Genomic DNA, 20,775 nt, shown 5'->3' on the forward strand with positions numbered 1-20,775 from the left:
CAGGGGGAGATGTGACATGAACAGCCTTGTTGGGAGTCATTCAGGCTTTTGGATTAAAGCAGTTCAGGTATAAAAAGTGAGGTGTGTGAAAAGAGTTCAATGTTCAGGTGAAGAGGAGCAAACAAGTGCAGACAGAAAAGAAGGTGTGGTGTGGAGGAATAATCCCTCTTCAGGACCCACCAGCTCTGCCTTTACTCAGCCTTTCTTTGCCATGTTACATAACAGAAGGAAAACACAGCCATTCAGGTGCTACCATTCAGGAGTCCTCCTGATAGAGTGTAAGCTCACCTGTCACTCTGACACAGCCACTACCCTGGACCCAAACAACCTGCCTCTGAACTTGACCAATCTTGATCCTCCCTCATACACACACATACACACACACACACACACACACACACACACACACACACACACACACACACACACACACACACACACACACACACATTTTTTATATTATTATATATTTTATATTTATTTGTTTGTTTAACGCTAATTTTATCTAGTTTTTATAGTTTCAGTCGTACTTTAAGTTTTTTTTACAGTATTCAGTTGGAAATAATGTTAGTTTGCTTAGTTTGATATATATATATAGTTTGTATTGTATGGCTCATTTGTTGGTTGTGGACACCAAATTGGTTATGTTTTCAGTGATATTTTTGCTGTTTTTGCTCCTGTTGATCCTACATGTAACCATGGCTGTATTGTTAACATGTGAAATCATTTTAGCAACCTGTAGCTTGTCACTGCTAACCGATGCAAGGCCCAATGTTTCCCACAAGGTGAGGAGAAGGAGGTGAGGACGACGTGCTGGTTTTCAGGTGTGAGCTAAGAAGTGACGACATGGACCTGTCCGTCCATCCATGGTTACTGGGAACGTGAGATCTGTCTCCAATAAGATGGATGAGCTAGCTGTGTTAACCCTGCAACAGAGGGAATACCAGAAGGCAGAGTAGCATCTATTCACACCAGACACCAGACACATTGAAGGAGCTTCACCTGCTGTGGGCAGACAGGATCCAGGAGACAGAGACTGAACAGACTGCAGAAGAAGCTCAGTCCTGGATCCTGTGGAGGTGGAGACTGGCTGAACTGGACAATGATGGACAAGCTGTCAGCATCTATTTTCTTATGGACCTTCTTTTTTCCACTTTCTATACACTTTCTTAGTTTTGTTTTCTTAACTGTAGCTATGTATCCTGAATTTCCCCTAAGGGATAAATAATGTATTTTCTATTCTATTCTATTCTATATGTCAGTACACTTTTTCTCTGTATACAGACCTGACCCAAACTTTAATTTATTGGCAAACTAAAACAACACTGGAAGTTGGAGACATCGCGTGTTCTCATAGCATTGTTTAAAAAACAAAAAGGCTACAACAGCAATTCTATGTATCTCCCTCATACACACACACACACACACACACACACACACACACACACACACACACACACACACACACACACACACACACACACACACAGGATACTGCATGCAATGTACCTCCTCATTTGAAGTTCAGCTGCTTCTTACCAGACTCCTCCTCCATCTTGCCCCTGGTTGCGTTTGTGTCCTGCACCTTGTTTTCTCCTTTTCCTCCTCCTCCTCCTCCTCCTCCTCCTCCTCCTCCTCCTCCTCCTCCTTTACCTCCTCCATAACTCTGTGGGTATAGTTACTTTCCTCTCCGGCCCTGCACTTGCTGCCAGAGTCAAACTTGTGGTCGTGGCAAACATATCAGTGAGTTTTGCACATTTTGCTGCATCCAATTGGAGGTTTTTCAGCCTTATCCCACACAGTATTTCTGCGCCTCCCTTGAGCTTTTGTGATTTCTCCATTTTTCACAAGCTTCTCTCCGACCCCGGTCAACTCTAATATGTTTTAATGCTTTAAAAGTCGGGGGGGGGGGGGGGGGGGGGGGGTGTTGGCTTGGTGTGTGTGTGGTTTCGGTCTCTCTACAGCCAGCCTCATGCAGATACCCCATGAACAGCAACTTTAAACACTTCCGCACAGTCATCATTTTTACTAATCTGGATGTTGCCCGTTGGTACTTAACTTAAGCAACATCAAATGCTGATGTATTATCCTGACCCCGTGCACCAGACGATTGGCGAAAGCTAAACAGTATGTTGTCAGGATGACCAAAGTAAGTATGTTTGTCTGTAGAGGATTTCTGAAAAGCCACGGGAGGTCACTGACAGAGTTACAGAAAAATGATTGGGGGCTGGGGAAGATAAAAGCAGACTCCCAAATCTCTCAAAATTCTGAACACATTAAACCTATAATGACATGTGTGAATTTTGTTTTTCTTTTTTTTTTTTCAAATTAATTAAGAATAAAAGACAAAGACATCACATGTACACAAGTATTCCCGGGACCATGGTTGTCTGGATAATCTGAAAGCAGCTGAGGGAGACAGCTTCTTCCTTCCTCTGCATTCCCAGTGTGTGTGGAGTTTCCTTAACTCCACTTGAATAAAAACTAATTCTGCACAACGATGGTGAGAATGAATGCACTCGATTGGATGGAGTGAAACCGTTCAAAAACTCTCCCTAAAGGATTGAATCAAGCGGGCACAGCTTAGAGAAATAAAAGATGAACAAAAAGACATTAAGTACTATAAAGTTAAAAACAAACAGGAGCAGGTCTGCACAGTTGACACATGCACACTAACATGAAGACCCCTCTGCGCTCAGACAAAGTTCCTTAGGTTAGCAGGTGGACTAGATTGTAAGCAGATATTCCTGTTCCATTATTACACTGATGTTGCACTTTACAGAATCAATCTGTCACTTTGAAATGTAGCCTACACCATCCCTTCAAAGCATGTACCAATTAAGTTATCACTTTTAAAAGGGTTTTTGCATTAATTTACCACAGGAATAAATCATCCACTGTCACAATACCCCCCCACCCCCACCCCACCCCCACCTTACGTCACAAACAAATGGCCCACCATTTCCTCCTTCTGTTTTCTTCTATTTTCTGCCCAGCTACAATACCTTCCTTTTAATGTTTTGGTTTACTTCACTCCCTCGTGTTTGGTCCTCAGTATTTGTCAACATTATAGCCTAACTTATTTTATAGTTGAGCCCAAACCTCATTATCAAGTTTTAATAAGGTACTCATGATAAAGCTGTCCGTCTTGGAAAATCGTGTAAATTCCTTAAAAAAATGGAGGTTAAAAAATGATACAAATAGAAAATTTCCCATATAGGAACATTATTAACATCATTCAATCATGGGGGATTAAAGTTCACCTGCTGTGTTCAAAGTCCGAGCAGGACATGCGCTGTGCGCACGCGCAATTGCTGCCAGTCGTTTTAGCGCACGAGCACGCTCCTGGCACGAGCTGTGAACTTGAATCAAGTGTGAGGAGATCAGTTACATCAGTCAATGCTGTCTTTCAAAATAAAACAGGAATTTAAAGCGTATGTGAGAAATATACAACATGAAAGCAAATATTTTCTTTCACATTTTTACGACTATTATTTCTGGTACTTAATGTAATGTATCTCACCTTTTTCCTGAAACAATGTATTTATTTTTTAAAGAACTTTCATATCCAATGACAACCACCCACAAATCTCCAAAACTATATGTAACAAATGTAAATGAAACGGAAAAAAAACGTAAAAGGTGGAAATCTGAATTAAAAAATCAAATGAAATAGTAGAATACCAAAAAATCATCCGACTAAAACAACGCTCAGGCTGCAGTGTTTTGAAATTATGCCATCACTGAGAGGCTTTTAACAAGCAAAATATTTACTTTTTTTTTTTTTTCAATTTGTCGTGCTTTTCTGCTTTCACTGTTATTGTTGTTTCTTTTTTTCTTTTCTATTCATTTTCTATATTTTTCTCCCAGATTTTTATTTTGGCCCCTTTGCAGGCAGCTACAGGATGCTCAACTGTCAGTCAAATCAGCCATGCACTCATATGAAACAAAACTTAACTTGCTTAGAAAAACAGAGCAGAAAAACAGAATGAGCGGATTAAAAAATAAACTTCTGCAACCCAAGTCGTGTGTGTTTTTTGGCATCAGTCTCAAGTTATAATTTTAAAGATTTAGCCTTGTTATCATGTTTTTATCTTATTTCAGTTTATATCCTCCAAATGTTTGGGAATTCACATGTGTATCATAATATTTTGTTGTACTTTATGTTTCTTATTTGGGTTATTATAATTTTTTTCCCTATGCCTTTGTTTTAATTCCTTTTGTAAAAATATGTTTGAGAGGTGATGAAAAACGAGTTACTGCTATTTTAAGCCCGCTGTTTAACAGCATCTTATCAGTGTGTTTTTTTTTATTGTGAAAGGTATAACAGGAAGTAGTTTACCATGTAGCCGATAGCATTATGATCGTGTGGTACGCAGGAACGCAGCTGTTGTTAGCAGCGTCACTGTCTAACGGAGACAGGGACAGAGGAAGGTAGGGGGGCACCGGCTCTTGTTCCCCCAGTTTGGCTGCTCCAACCCGGGTTACAGAGAGAAGAGAACCATGGTAAATAATCCAGGATTCAGCGGGAAAAGCAGCAGCAGAAGAAGAAGCTCCATTGTGGATGTGAAAAGGGAATTATAATCGCTTACGGTTAAAAACCACCGTATACGTCGGGCTCCTCTTTCTCCATCTCCTCCATTTTGGTTGTCAGTGATGGAGCACATCCGGACGCCCAAGGTAACAGCACACAGGCTCTCAGTGTAACACCGGGGAAATGTCTGCGTCTGGGGGGCGTCTTTGTTCCAGCCTCAGCTGGTTGCGCTTTCAGAGGCTTTCCACCTATCAGCTCTCCATCTCATCCCAGCACTGAGTTAATAGTCAAGAGTCAGGCAACATACAACTGATGTTATTATGGGCAGGGGGCAGGGGCGCGTCCAAGGCGCTGTGTGTTAGCATCACTGTGTGTTAAAAGGCCCCCCAGGCACCACCTGAAAATCAGAGACTGATGCAGTTTATTTTTGTACTAGTCTTTAAATCAACCATTTGAAATACTACAAAATGCTGCAAATAGCTTTATTTGTATTTAAAGTCAAACTTTATCTCCTGTTTAGTTATTCTGCTTTCCCATATTTTTAAGATGGATAAATGTTCATATAGTTTCGAAATCACTAAATCGTTCTGAATACTGCTCAAAGCGGTCCATTCTAAAAATAGCAAGAGAGCTTCACGAGATCTCCACGAGACTTGCTGAAATGAAGATGTCATGTATAATGATTTCCTAACTTTATGACCAGGGCTGGGGCAATTTCAGTATGCCAGTATCACGTGGTCTTGACCTGGTTAATGGTGCTCATTTGGAAGTTGTTTTGCTTAAGACTGAAGAGGACTGGAAGTTGACTAAAAGGAGTCAGTTATCGTCACTGGCATCACAGTTAATACCAATTTGTCTCAGATACAGTTAGTAGAAAAATCCTGCACACTGTCTGTTCAGTCTTTGTAAAATCAAATGAAAGTGGTGTACGGTAAATTCACCCTGCACTTTTTTTTTCTTCCAAGATCATCTGTCACTCTCCTGTTAATAAGGGATGGACAATAATTTTCAAATATTCGAAGAGTCATTAGCATCAAAAAAGTCTAATAGTTCATGTGACAATGGCTTTTTCCTGCATTTAATGCTAGAGCTGTTACGAGTCGATTTCACAAAAAAAAAAAAAAAAAGCACATCAAGCAGGACAGGAAGTTGAGTACAGAAACCATCTCAAATGCCTAATGACTTTCAAAATAAAACAAACTGTGCCCAAACCAGATTGCATGACTACAGCAACAAACTGACATAATGAATGGAGCCAGACCATGGGTCAACAGGTTGGAGGATTTACAGTCAAAAGAAGACCAAGGAGGAGCTCAAATATGGATTGGGAAGTGCGAGAACTCCTTTGAAAAAGTGACCCAAAATAGGGTGCAGTGCAAACTCTGCAAGGTTAGTGTAGAAGATAACAAGTCATCAACAACTATGCACAGTCATGTAGGAGTGAGGCATGCAGCTGAAAGTACGGCGCTGTCCGCAGATTAACAGTCAATGGTAGGCTTCATCACCCAAGAAGTAAGTTTGATGATGGAGCCCTCTCCTCTTTGTCAAAGTGTAATGTTGTCAGGTATGTGTATGTGGGTGGGTGGTGGGATGCGGGGGATGAGTGGGGTCTTTGAGTAATTTTTGAAAAGTTAAGAGTGAATATCAATTAAAACTTTTGCTAGAATTGCCCAGCCCTATTGTTAATCAGGTATTCTGATGTCACGTGATTTTTTTACATTTTCACATAAGTTATTGCAGCATCACGTCGTTTAATATAAAATATAAATCCTGAGCCCCCCAGCAAATCCCACTACAATCCACGACATGCTGGAGGAGTGGGCCTCAAACACCAAGGTTTGTCTATAGTGCCGCCCCCGGCAGGCCTCTAAGGGACTAACCAATTAGAGGGAAGGGGGTTTGCAGAGCAGGAAACTTAGTGGTTCCTTTGAGGTGTTAGTCATATTTAGTTACTGCTAGCATCACAGAGGGACAGCCTGAGGACTGAAGACAACACAGTTACCATTTTCAAGCTGTAGAAAACACTTGCATGTAATAGGTTTGATAGGAAAGAATTAGGCCTTTAAAACATCTTTTAAAAGAGTCCTTGAAGATTTGAGATTGAAAAATGCAAATGTTACTTTGTGGTAAAAATGTTATAATTTAAAGAAAAACATAAGAAAGTTTATGAATCTCAGGGGCACTCCATCTATAAATCATAATGGCCCTGGTTATGGGACAGCCTATCAGAAGGTTTCATTAGTTTTCTAAATCTGGACAGAAATAATAAAAGAAGCTTCACAGTTTGCTAAATAGTTGCAGTTGTTTTTATCCAAAATAGTTTATCAATCTGTTAAACTGAAGAACAAGCAGCCTAGATGATCAGGTAATTTTCAGTATTCAGTTCTTACAGTGCAGTTATTGTATTAATTGCATCAGAGATGGGAATAGATTATAATAGAGCTGAAACGATTCCTCGAATAATTCGAGGTACTCGATTACAAAAAATTATCGAGGAATCGTTTAATTTTTAAAAAGATCAAAGAGTGGCATTTCAAATAGAGCTGAGGCTATATTTAGAGAGTTTTCAGACCCCTCAAGCCACCTCTTTGTCAAAATAGCGACAACAAATCTAGCTTATTTTCTGGAGTTTGGAGACTGATATGAAAGCATGTATTGATCTGCATCAGCTGCTTGTATCTCATATCTCTACAGATCCCAACTTGGATTTTATCACCCTAAGTCACTTATTACACTTGCTTGAAACAAATTTTCATTTGAATAATAACTGCTCTTTATCTTAACAAAAATGTGTTTTATTCGATTACTCGATTAATCGATGGAATTTTCAGTAGAATACTCGAATACTAAAATATTTGATAGCTGCAGCCCTAGATTATAATGAGCAGTACAATCCAACACAATGGAATATGATACAAAATACATGTTCTCTGAGTTTGTTTGTGTGGTCACTTTGGTGCATAAAAAGATGCATTTTCTATTTGAGCTGAGACATTCATGTTATAGGTGAGTTATTTTTACCCTCTCAGATTGGTTGTGGTGCTGGCTCTAGTTTAAAGTGTAGCCAGCACCTGACAGAGAAAAGTGTGTTTGCTACAGTGAATGGAAAACCATTAGTCACTGCTTAACTTTCACACACAACTTCAGGAAACATGAAGTGCTGAGTCACAGCAGAGAGCGCTGGGAGCAGAAATGGCAGAAATGATCCTCATGTCTCCAGGGTTAGAGAGACATGCTGTGATTTCTTTCATTAGATAATCATCATTTTCTGCTTCTGAGGTTTCAGACTATCTCTGTCCCTCTGTTAGGTGGAGAATGTGCGTCTCCTGGACCGCTCGTTGGGCCAGAGGAAGGCCAGTGTTGGGACTCTCTACCTGTCCGCCACACACACCATCTTTGTGGAGAACAACCCTGAGACACGCAAGGAGACTTGGGTAAGCTGGGAGCCAGGGGCAAGGAAGTCTTTTTAAACCTCTGCCCTAATTTGCCCTGAAATATGAATTCCAACTGAATTCAAGGTTAAAAAAATAAGAGGTCAGAACAACCATTCTCAAGACAGGCTGTAATAACTGCAGTTTACATCGCAAAACTCCAAGTCTTACTGAGAATGTCTGTCTCACTTCAGGAAGTTCTTTTTCTCAAAAAAAGCCACAGTGGCATGGCATTACAAGATGAGATATGAATCATCTTTAAAGGGGCTGTGAGGAGTTTCTTAGTGATCTTGAAAAAGTCCGGCATCTAGATATATGCCTGATCATAATCCACACTTTAAAATGAGATTATCAGTATTGCGCTAAATATAAACAGACAGTGTTCGCTTGTTGTCACGTTAGCCTACACCTGTCCCTAACAACATGGCTGCTAAAACATCTGCTTGATGTCATGTTTCAAACTGTAGCGCTATGTAACTGTACTGATAAATACCTAACCTTAGCGTGTTGTATCCAGTAAAAAGTTGTCTTGAGCAAAGAAAATTTGTTTAATTCCAAAACAAACACACACCTCTTTAGAAGTAATTTATGACAGAGTGCATAAGACTCTAGGCCAGAAGGTGGCGAGGGAGTCCAGTTAGAACAGACCCTCCTCATAGCATCTTTAAAGGGGACATATCATGCTTGTTTCTCCTTTTCACTATGCCAGACTAGGATGCCTGTAAAGCATTTCTGCCCTCAGTACAAGTCATTTAGTTCCTTCATTGCCCCACAATAGCGTTCTCAATATCCTCATTTTAGGCCATTCTGAAGATCTCGTTGAAATGCTCCATTTCCAGAATGACCTCCACTAACCTTGCAACGTCACAGCCCTTTGTGCTCTGATTGGTCAGTTCTATCAGAGGGGTGGAGGGGGTAGAGCCAGGGGGTGGTTTTTGCAGCATGGCAGTATTTACAAAATTGCCATATTGAATGGAGCAGACCGAGCGAGTTTGCTGTTTGCCAAAACTTCACCGTAAGGCATTGATAGCACTAATAAAATGGCAGAGTGTAGGATACGTCCTTTTGTATTGGACCCCGAGTCAGACCCGGACGGTTCTGCAGCTCAGGAGGAAGAAAATCCACCTCAACACAGATCATCTCAGGACGCTTCAGTGTGGTGAGTCAAACCGGTACTGTAACATGTATAGTTTATACGTGGAAATATAGGCAGACTTCACCAATAAACTATTTCTATAACAGGGCTCCATCCTGCTCCTTCACTTTTCTCTGTCTGTTTTATCCATCATGCTGAAAGTGTAGTCTAAAGATCGCCTCTACCGTCAGTTCCTCACTATGTTATTACCGCCGCATTATTGTGGTCCAGGTTCACAGTGCATGTCAGAACAAGCATGCAAATATCACCGTAGTCTCACAAGTATTACGACGTCTGCTTAAACTACAGTGTTTTAACTGCTAATTCACCATGTAAAGCCGAGCTGCTCAGCAGAGCAGAGTCCCTGCATCCAGCACTCAGTCAGTCGGCTCTTGATGGGTGTTTCCCTCGGTGGCGGTTGTGTGACTAACTGACATCACAGAGGAGGAGCTGCTTTATCAGATTACTCCAATAAAAAGAAAGGATCCTTGTGTCGTCACGAAGGTTGAAATCTCGCGGCCAAATGGTAATGACGTATTTTCAGAGGCATCAAATCTCGTTCTAGGATATCAGAAAAAATACAATATCTCATTTTTTGAAAATTCAGGGGGTGTAAAGTCTTGTTTTCAAATTTATTATATTATATGTAAATATTAAATCAGGGATCAGCATGATATGTCCCCTTTAAAGTGTGACACTGTTAGCTGGTAAGTTCACTCACACTCATTTGATGGTCGTCACTCAGCGTAGTTACTCTGAACCATGCATCTTGCTGCATCTTGTACTCCAGTGTGCTGTTTGGTTGTGATTAATTATTTTCTCAGAGGATGGTGTTCAAAGAAGCAAAGGACTGCTGCAGTGACTGAAGCATCCACGAGGTGGACTCACATACAGGTCGCTGGCAGCAGGATGATAAGAAATGGTTCTCAAGGGAGCTACACATCTGCACAGAAACTTCTCGTTGCTGAACATAAAGACAGTCTGCATACTGGACTATAGTTTGAGCCCCTTTTCCTTTGGAAGCCCCCAAACCTGGCACCTTTTAAACTGGAGTGACTTACATCCAGGATTTTCCTGTAGTTGAAAATGATCCTGATTTCAGGATCCTCCGAGCTTCTGTGGGTATTTTTATACAACAATACAACACACCGACGTTTATCCTTGTGTCTTTGTGAGGTACAAAGACAAACAAAACTATCATTATAAAGATTGTAATATTCCTTTACTGTTATTTAAAGTGTGTGGGACAGCTGACCCAGCGTGGATGGGTCCAATAATGTGTTTTTAAAGACAAAGATCACAGTTTTTGTGGTGTTGCTCTCCTCTAAATTAACTTTGGCATTACTTTGATAAATTCTCTACTAGCTGTTGTTTGATTGTCATCATGTAACCGGAGCACTGGAACATCTGTCAGGTTAAACCTCATAAAATGCTCCCCTGCATGTCCTTGTCTTTGCTCTCTTTAAAACCTTGTTTCAGCTCATGACTGTAAAAATTGTGTCTGATTCCGGTCCAAGTAAGGAGAGAAGCCACCCCTCCCCCCTTTCACTGCTCCTGTAGGGAATGCTGAGGACACAGCCCAGTCCCTCTGGACCTGATGTGATAAGAACAGACATCCAGAGGGTTTCAGATTTCATCTAACAGACCCTGAGTGTGTCTGCTGGATTAACAGGAACAAAGACAGATACTGTAACCATCCACTTCTCCTTCTCCTGTAGCTTCCCCATAAACTGATGTGGACAGTCCTTCCTGATCCTGTGACAGATTACACAACAATGTAGCACGAGTGTACTGGTTTTTAGAGCACGCACAGGAACCACTGACCTCTGGACTTTCAGTCACACCTTGTTCTTTATTCATGAAGCGGTGCATTCTGTGTGTTTCTGTGTATTCCCAGGTGCTGCACAGCATGGTGAGCAGTGTGGAGAGACCACCCACCATCCCCGCAGGAAGTCAGCTGATCCTGCGCTGTAAGGACTTCAGAGTCTACCAGATCCTGATTCCTCAGGAGAGGGACTGCATGGATGTGCACGCCTCTTTGGTCAGGTTGTCACGACCAGGTGTGTGACTCTGTATATGTGTACACTAACGGTCATATGTTTCAGAACACTCCAGTTTGTACAGTTTTTATTGAAAGTCAAGCAGTTGAAGTCTGAAGAAGAGCCTGAGATGGTTCAAAAGTAAGTGTTGAACTGTCAGAGGAAAAGGAAAAATTTCAGATTACCCAAAACTGAAAAATCCTGCGCGTGTCGTAATTCTACCAAAAGGTCTTTTTAACCAGTTAGCAGGGGTGGCGCCCCATCTGCCAGCAGTTAGACTTTGATTTGAACCTTGTAAATTCTGTGAGATGTTTTTAATCTTAATTCTATAGGTTCATTATTGTCGTCCTTTTTGATTGACACCTCATTTGGATGAAACTGCGACTTAGTGTCACCATTTCAGTGACTTTGTCGCTATATTCAGAGGCTTTTCAGATCCCTCTGGCCAGTTTTTTTAAGCAATTAGCAACAAATCTAGCAACTTTTTTTCTGGAGTTTGGAGTCTTTTTCCCATGTTTCCACCAAGCAGACCATTTCAATTTGTCTCGGTACGGCGCATTTTGTGGTATTTTCACTGGTATTTTTCTTGTATTTTGTGGCGTTTCCACTGACTTATCCTGGCAGATCCCCCCATAACCGAGATGAGCCTTCCCACTTTTTACCACAAGAGGGCACAGTTTGCTGCGGAAACGCAAATGGGATCAGGCTTAACTGTACTAAACTGTGCCAAACAGTACTGAACTGACCTGGACTGCTTGGTGGAAACACGGCTTTAGACATAAAAGCATGATTTGATCTTACTTTCCTCAATGAGCAGCAGATGCTGCTGTGAGTCCCTCCCCTATCCAAAACACAGAGACTGTCCTCTTCACTCAAAGCAGACTCCTCCTGCTGCTCCAGAGCAGACAGCTGCATTCACATGAATCACACACCTCTGAGTTTATTTGGGTCACTTCTGCTGGTTCCAAGCCCAGATAATGGTGGAGAGTTGATCATTTGACTTAAAAAAACACAAAAATTCACTAAAGAAAGGTAAATTGCAGTTCTAAACATATTCAGGGGGTGATGTTTTTTGGCTGCTTTCTGTCTCTACCACATTATCCCTCTCTCCTACAGCATCCTGGACAACCACATTCAAATTAGAGAACAACGTCATTTAGCTACTTTTAGTGACTTCTGAGACAGCCAATAGCGACTTCCCATATTGAGGAGAAGGCACCAGCTTTAATGAAGTTTGAAATAGTAAATTACCCCACCCTTTCAGGTTTTACATGATTCCACATGACAAAACTGATTAAAATAACTGTTAACAGTGGATTGTTGTGATATATGAGGTAGGGCTCAACAATCAATTAAACTGAAACCAACAATGCAATGTAAAAGAATGCAATTTTCAAACCATAAAGGCTGTAGTTGAAAAAAATATATATCATGTACACAGACCTGGAGGGGATATAGTAACTTGTACTCATTCTTCCTTAAGACCAGCAAAAGTCAATCTGCTGGTTTTTCTGGCAAAATACCTGTGAGCTACAGAGATTGATACAAAATGATGGTGGCCAGCAGAGCCATACCACTGGTTCTCCTTATTCTGTGTGGTTTGTTACTGTGACTGACAAGTGGAGGTCAGTAAAATTTCAGTGTTCCTTTTTTTTCTCTTTCAATTAAAAAGTGAAGGAAAGAATTGTTGAATTGTTGACTATATACTTTGTCTTGTTTGTCATACTGTATAATAATTAATTTTTTGTGTTTGGTGAATAATGCAGAAAATAATCACAATAAGATTATTTTCTGAAATCGCTCAACCCTGATATGGAGTGTTCAAAACAGCAACAATGCACACTAAACCAAACAGAAACCGTGATAAGATCCAAGCTGTGTACTGTGTGAACTGTTCCATCTCTGGCCTGTGTGAATAAAGGAAGAGCTGAAAAGACAACTCATGCAGAAAGAGAGACAGAGCATCAGAGCATTTCCAGGAAAAGGTTTTTACTCAAGAGAAATGAAGACAAAAAAGTCAAGGAGAGCTCAATGAGGAGAGTTTCCTTCAGCATCCAAAGATATGCAGAAACTGGGACTGGAAACTCTGACAGGAAGAGGTCTGGCAGAGCCAAAGCCCTAAACCAGAACCAGGAGACCAGTTTCTGGCAGAGCCAACATCTTCAAGCTTCACAGCTTCAGAGAGGTGTCTCAGTCTTAGTTTCAGTTACTGTGAAGAGAAGACTTTGAGATGCAGCTTTGACAGGTCAGACTACAGAAAGACATCCATTACTAAGAAAGAGGCAGAAGAACCAGAGGCTGGACCATCAGTCACCATCAATGGACTACTGAAGACAGGAAGAAGGAGCAATGGACTGACGACTCAAAGTCTGAACTCTTTGTTCCATCATCAGGACTTCTGTTCGCCGTATGTGAAGTAGGACAAGGAAAGGATGGTTCCTCAGCGTGTGACATCAGATGGAAACATAGAGGATGAAGCATGATGGTCTGAAGCTGTTTGGCTGGATCCAGGGTCTGGGAGGTGTTCAGAGTGAGAGGCACCTGGAACCAAAACCAGCTCCCACAGTATTCTGCTGCACCCCCAATGCAGTACGCTGTGGGATGAGCCTGGTTGGTCTGGGGTTCATCCTACAGCAGAAGAGAGTCAGCTGGAAACATGGAGCGACCATGTTCAGAGTACATTAATTAAACAGATTATTTTCAATAAATACTGGAGGAAATGGGGTGTTCTCAACAGGGTCAGATGAGAATATAAATACTTGGAGGTCATGATTTTAATAGCAAGTGTGTCTTTTTATAGTATTTTAAGCAGATGAATGAATGACTTGGTTTCCTCTCCTCTCCTCTCCTCTCCTCTCCTCTCCTCTCCTCTCCTCTCCTCTCCTCTCCTCTCCTCTCCTCTCCTCTCCTCTCCTCTCCTCTCCTCTCCTCTCCTCTCCTCTCCTCTCCTCTCCTCTCCTCTCCTCTCCTCTCCTCTCCTCAGAGAAGTACAGTGAGCTCTACTGCATGTCCTTTAATCCCAACGTGAACAAAGTGGAAAGAGAGGAGTCCTGGAACTTCATAGACCTGATGGCTGACTACAAGAGGATGGGAGTTCCCAACAACCTGTGGGTCTCTACAGCAGCTAACAGTGAATACAGGGTGAGTCTTCATGTGACGTGTAAGTAAGGTGTTAATGTGACGATTGCACATCACACACTGTCTGTCTCCTGACAGCGATAGGTGAGGGTTTTTGCTAAAACATTTTTTTTTTTGTCGAGCTGTGTTGTTTACAGTTATTGGCATCCTTCAGCAGTATTAACCTAGAACATATTTTTTTAAATGATTGTTTCAAGATTTTCTTGAGACCATCAGAATGTGGCAGCAGAAATCCACAGACCAGGAGACTTTTTCCAGTCCTTTATGGTCCAGTTTTGGTGTTGCTGTGTGAATTGTAGCCTCAGTTTCCTGTTCTTAGCTGACAGGAGGGTCACCCGGTGTGGTCTTCTGCTGCTGTAGCCCATCTGCCTCAAGGTTGGACGTGTAGTGGGTTCTGCAGACCTAACCCTGACGCTTTCCATCATGTTCAACCAGTCTGTCCATCCTCCTCTGACCTCTGACATCAACAAGGCTTTTAGTCCCAGAGAACTGCTGCTCTCTGGATGATTCCTCTCTTTGGGACCATTCTCTGTAAACCCTAGAGATGGTTGTGGGTTAAAATAACAGTAGTTCATCAGATACTCAGGCTAACAACCATGCCACGCTCAGAGTCATTCAGATCACCTTTCTTCTTCATTCTAATGCTCAGTTTGAACTTCAGTCTTGACCAAGTCTACATGCCTAAATGCATTCAGTTGCTGCCATGTGACTGGCTGATTAGAAATTTAGGTTAATGAGCAGTTGATCAGGTGGAGAAGTGGCTGATAAGTGTATGAAAGTAAGGCCCAGGCTTGAAGAACACTATAACTCTATGGTAGGAGAAGTGGTCTGCAGAAAGCTCTTAAAACTCCATGAGAACTGAACATACCTGTCCTTGACTGTCCCCTCTCAGGTGTGTGACACGTACCCATCAGAGCTGTTTGTTCCAAAGTCAGCCACACCACCTATCATCGTGGGCAGCTCCAGGTTCAGGAGTCGAGGACGATTCCCTGCTCTGTCCTACTTCCACCAGGACACACTGGTCAGTGAGACACACACAGCCCAACACACACTCTGGGGATTGATAACTCAGCTCTGCAGTAGGAGTAGACGGTCAGAGGATCTAAAGATGTGACGCTGATGTTTGTGGATCACACAGGCCGCAGTGTGTCGCTGCAGCCAGCCGCTCTCAGGCTTCAGTGGACGCTGTCAGGAGGACGAGATGATGCTGCAGGCCGTGATGAAGTCCAACCCAGGCAGTGAGTACATCTACGTGGTGGACACAAGGCCCAAGGTAATGCGCACACATGTGCAGTCACACTTTAAGAATATGCAAGGAAAATTATACCAAACAAATGATGTGTGTGTGTGTGTGTGTGTGTGTCTAGCTGAATGCCATGGCAAACAGAGCAGCAGGTAAAGGCTACGAGAACGAGGATCACTACACCAACATCAGGCTGCAGTTCATCGGCATTGAGAACATTCATGTGATGAGGAGCAGCCAGCAGAAGATTATTGACGGTGAGAAGTCTGTGTGTGTGTTTTTGTGTGTGTGCTTTGACTTAACTCATTAGTTCAAGGAGCACAAAGTGAATCATCTTTGTCAGCTATGGGCACACACTGCAAATGAAACAACATGATGGGGAAAGGTGACTGCATGAACAAAGAACATGCTCCAAACTTTAAAACACTGCAGAGCCCCCAAACAAACAACCAGAGAAACAGCTGCTAAAGTTCAACACTACAACTACACTATGTTTTGACATCGGAAGCAGTGTTTGAGGAAAACTAAGCCATCAACGTGGGAGGAGTGGAGGCTTGACTGCAGTTAGGTGACAGTAGTTACCACCAGGGAAAAAACACTCATTTCGTATGCTGCTGGCTTTACATGACTAATCAACCTGTGCCTTGTAAGCTGACTGGTAGTTGAAGTATTCAACTTCTGAGCTGGTCGATTAGTAGGTGAAACCCCTACCACTCATGATGTGGTCATAAGCAGTGTGGGAAGTGTGCCTGATCTCTTTCTTTGACTGGGTTTCTCCACTTGAATGTCTGTCCACTCAGCCCTGCAGTACCTACTTTGTCAAAATGTGCCCATAGCTGTTTGCTCACACTGAAAGAGTCGTTTCCTCTGTGTCTTTGTTTAATAACTTAAGAGGTAGCTGCCTGCTGTAGATTAGTGTAAAACACTGCAATCTTAGCAGGAAGCTGTTTATCAGGCTGAAACATTAGAAGATAAGGTTCCTTTCCTTCCAATAATTGGGCTTAATTATTGTTTAAAGTCTTGTATGTTTTTCCTCAGTGCTTTTATTTTGATCCTCAAATCTTAATCTCTTGTTTTGACCTGAACTGATGGATTCACACCTGGCGATCAACATGGTCAACACAACAGGTGATGCTTTTCCTCTTTTCCTCTGTTTGTGTGTGTTTATAAACCTCCTCTCTTTCTCGGTCTGTCTCTGTCCTTCCTTGCAGTGGGTGAGATGAGAGCTCCCTCCATGACTGACTTCCTGTGGGGTCTGGAGAACTCTGGCTGGCTCAAACACATAAAGGCTGTACTGGACGCTGGAGTCTTCATAGCAAGGGTGAGTACGCCAAGAAACACACACACACACACACACACATTTAGCATCATAACAGATACATGGAGTTAATGACCTGTTATCCAAAGCAACATTTTATTTTATCATGCTCCAATTTAGAGTAAACACAAACTTTGGGTTGTTAAAACACCCAAAGTACGATGAATCAAAGCCGTTAAAGAGTATTTATGATCTTAAAGGATAAGTTTGGTTCCTGATCCAAGCAGTGCTTCAGGAGATATTTAGATCCAAAATCGTGCAGCGGACGTCCGTATAATGGGATCCATCGGGGCATAGACAGCGCCGCTCCTAAAACTGCACTAATCGTCCAAAAATTCGTGTTTTTCACCAATATTCCATCATGGTCTGCTCCGGGTTAGTCCTCTGCTGCAGTCTGTGTCACTCCAGACAGCGCTGTGTGGCTGTAATGACCTCTGAACTGACAAAGACTTTGTTTACCTTTGCCCCTCTGCGCATGCGCAGTACTCTCTGGAGAGCTGACTCCACTTCCTCCTTTCTTTGAGGGACAAATGTAAACAAAGTCTTTGTCAGTTCAGGGGTCAGTACAGTACAGTGGCTTTAAACATATTTACATTTTACAAAACAGTTGAACAGTCAAGAAAAACTAAGTTAAATTAGCAAAACACATTTTAAAACACAAAGAATGAAATAAATTTACAAGATGCAAAACACAGACGTGTTGGGTGTATTGGAGGCAATATACGAGATGACAATCCCTGAGCTTGTTTCGATGTGTAGAGGCACTCCAGTAAAGGCCCAGTTATGCTTAACCCGGATATTGACAGAGCCTTCTGGCCGTGCAGTACCACTGGAAGCCGTGCAGGCAGTGTTGCTCTTACTACCTGATACAAAGCTTTAGTGAGACACAAAGAAGAAATAACAATGGTGGAACTTTGGAAATTGTTTAAAATCTGGAGTTCAGTTAATAACACACTCTCACACACACACACACACACACACACACACACACACACACACACACACACACACACACATAGACTTTTGATCAGCTGACGAGCAGCCTGTTTTAGTTTTTGCAGTAAGTTACCTTCTCCCTATTTTTGTCTGTTTTGCTGGTATTTCTTCTTTTTTGCGTTTTGAAACTCTGCTGTCAGCCTGCTGAGCAAAATACAAAGTTTGATTTTCTTCAGGGATACAGGCCACACAGAGGAATGTGTGTTCTTTCAGGGTTATACTGTCTGCACAGTGGTCCGGCAGGCTGAACTGAACTTTCTGTTTGACTGATGGACTCTGCCTCTCTTCAGGCAGTTGCTGATGAAGGAGTCAGCGTGTTGGTTCACTGCTCTGACGGCTGGGATAGGACGGCCCAGGCCTGCTCCGTGGCCAGCATACTGTTAGACCCCTTCTACAGAACCATCAGAGGACTCATGGTAACACACACACACACACACACACACACACACACACACACACACACACACACACACACACACACACACACACACACACAGGCTCTTTCTCTGAGATCACTTTAAGCTCTTCTTTCTGATTTCTCCTCCTCTCTCTTGGTGACTCACCTCCTGTTCCTCTGTCTCCTCCCTCCAGGTGCTGATAGAGAGAGACTGGGTTTCATTTGGACACAAGTTCTCACATAGGTCAGTGGAGTCAGACAAAAATACATCACTACAGTTACAGCCTGACGTGTACCTCCTCCAAACTGAAACAATGCTTCGTTCACATACCTGTAATAGTCACAATATCGGAGCTCCAGTGTAACATTACACACTTAAACTGCTGAAAAAGCTGATACAGCAGAAAACGTGACCAGAAACAGGCGATATAATGATCAAAGGACACATGAGCTCATGACTGATAAATAACAAGTCCAAGTTTCCCTTTTGTTTCAGTGCAGCAGCACTAAGATGTGGTTTATTGATAACTAGTGCTGTCAGGCAATTTAAAAAATTAATCTAATTAATTACATGATTTGTAATTAATTAATCTAAGTAATCGCATTTTAATCTCATATCTGCTTAAGGTCCCAAAATAAAGAATTTGGATTCTAGGACATTAAAACTACATTAAAAGAGTTTTTAAAAAATAAGGTGGGAATATAAACAACACATTTTTAGGTACCCTGAGGCACAAGGAACATGTTAAAAAAGTGTTATGGTTCTATCTTTACAAAATCTACACATTCCTGCACCTAAGATAAGCTGATTTGAATTTTAGAACGTTTTTTGCTTCGGTCACATTTTTACTCGATGTGGACTCAATTTTCCCTGCAATATGAACTTCTATACTTCTATGAGGTCAGGAGAACCAGGGCTAAGGGCTAAAAACTGTGAAGAACACTTTATTCAAGTCTTGGATCAAAGAAGAGTGAAGTAATCTCAGTTTCACATGCTCTGAACACACAAACTGTTGCTCATTGGTGCAGAGCAGCCCCAAGCTGAAACATGACACCAGGAAGATGGAAGGAAATTTTTAAAGAATTCTTTAGATTTAAATACAGGACATACATTGATCATTCTGGGCTTGTTTAATGCAGTAAAGAGTGTAGAATTATCTGTTTTTTACAGAATTGAGCCAGAGCAAACGGTTGGTTTTCTGCAGAATTTCAAAAAAGGATGTGTGAATTAATGGGATGTGGACGACAGTAATTAATTAATCTAATTAACGCGTTACACATGCTTTTTAACTGATCACATTGATTTTTTAGTTATTCAAAACAAGTTAAAATAAAAGTTATTAACTCCTCAGGACACACAACTTCAGCAGCCTCCGGCATGCATGTGTGACAGGCCCATCACAGTCACTGATGTTTATTGTTTTGTTTTTCTTTCTTTTTAAGGAAACCCATAGATGCATTTATTAATAATTTCTTGTTCATTGTTTTAGCTGTTTCAGTTTGAGTTGAGAGTTTGCTTAATGGAGTTATTTTTTTCTCCTGGATTGAGGCAGTAGCTGTTCATGTAAATTACATGCACTGTATTATTTACACCATTAGATGGCGCCAGTTAGTCAGGGGCACAAAAAGCTCTCATATTTTACATGCATATTTTTGATGATGTCTGCTGTAAGCTGGTGTATTTAATTTAAAAAATTAGTTTTATCCAAACATGGACTCACTGTGGAGAGTCAATACAAGTGAACCTATACATGAAGAGAAACAGATTTTTTATGTTTTATTTATTTATTTTTATTCGTGGTCAAACCTGGTTATCTGCTGTTGAATAAAGAAGAGACATTTAATTACACAGCTGCAGACATCTGGTGTTTCAGTGTAAAGTGTGACCCTGTTAACTGGTGACTCTCAGCGGACAATCACTGACACATTAGTCTGAGAGTTAGCACGGTCGCTCTTCATTGGATAGAAAGTGACTCCATGGTATAGTATTGTTTCTGACAACTGACCACAGAACAACCAGACATGTTGATGCTGCTAACAGCTTTGATTTAGTGTTTACAGAATGATAACTCACTTGAATGAATGAGCTGTTGCTAAAATGCACCAAATGTATTTCTTGATGTCGACTATGAATTGGTCTGTTGGACAGGAACTTAAAGCTGAGCTGTTGAACAAGCAGGAAGTGAAAACTTTACTTACTTTACTGCTTCGTCCAGTATCTCACTAGACACCAAACCAAACAACATGTTCCTGCTGAGCGTGCTGCAGAGAGCCTCACCCTGCAGACAGGGGTGACCCAGGAGAAGCTCCGGTTAGTTCTGCAGACCCAGGCGGCACTTTTATTTTTATATTCAGACAAAAAACATAAATGAACCAGTCTGGTAGTGATAACTTTTACCTGGCTCATGTCTTTTAGCTTCTAGCAACATTTTCTTGCTATGGTTACATTAAGGTTAGCCTCAGTGTAAAGCTGTCAGAAGTTAGTAGTCCCGTAAAGGAGCATCTGATCATCTGAGGAGTTTCAGTCACATTAAATCCAGGTTT

The 20,775-nt window shown here is 41.6% G+C and overlaps 2 protein-coding genes across 2 annotated transcripts in view; one reads left to right on the top strand and one right to left on the bottom strand.

Moving 5' to 3' along the window:
• LOC141809703 (calpain-1 catalytic subunit-like) overlaps positions 1–4,449 on the bottom strand; it is a 23,666-nt gene extending 19,217 nt beyond the window's left edge. Inside the window, exon 1 of the mRNA XM_074696860.1 lies at positions 4,343–4,449. Coding sequence (XP_074552961.1) covers positions 4,343–4,345 — 3 coding nt within the window. The 5' untranslated portion in view covers positions 4,346–4,449. The remainder of the gene's footprint in view (positions 1–4,342) is intronic.
• Positions 4,412–20,775, top strand: part of mtmr7b (myotubularin related protein 7b) — a 24,304-nt gene continuing 7,940 nt past the window's right edge. The window contains exons 1-10 of the mRNA XM_074684657.1: positions 4,412–4,680; positions 7,843–7,968; positions 10,998–11,160; positions 14,123–14,280; positions 15,170–15,298; positions 15,416–15,550; positions 15,645–15,777; positions 16,732–16,841; positions 18,125–18,250; positions 18,426–18,475. Of these exons, the coding sequence (XP_074540758.1) occupies positions 4,657–4,680; positions 7,843–7,968; positions 10,998–11,160; positions 14,123–14,280; positions 15,170–15,298; positions 15,416–15,550; positions 15,645–15,777; positions 16,732–16,841; positions 18,125–18,250; positions 18,426–18,475 (1,154 nt within the window). The 5' untranslated portion in view covers positions 4,412–4,656. The remainder of the gene's footprint in view (positions 4,681–7,842; positions 7,969–10,997; positions 11,161–14,122; positions 14,281–15,169; positions 15,299–15,415; positions 15,551–15,644; positions 15,778–16,731; positions 16,842–18,124; positions 18,251–18,425; positions 18,476–20,775) is intronic.

The sequence above is a fragment of the Halichoeres trimaculatus genome, unplaced genomic scaffold, assembly GCF_033239565.1.
Source record: "Halichoeres trimaculatus isolate MK-OKI-2021-1 unplaced genomic scaffold, fHalTri1.1 fHalTri1_scaffold_2, whole genome shotgun sequence".
In the NCBI taxonomy this organism is placed as follows: domain Eukaryota; kingdom Metazoa; phylum Chordata; class Actinopteri; order Labriformes; family Labridae; genus Halichoeres; species Halichoeres trimaculatus.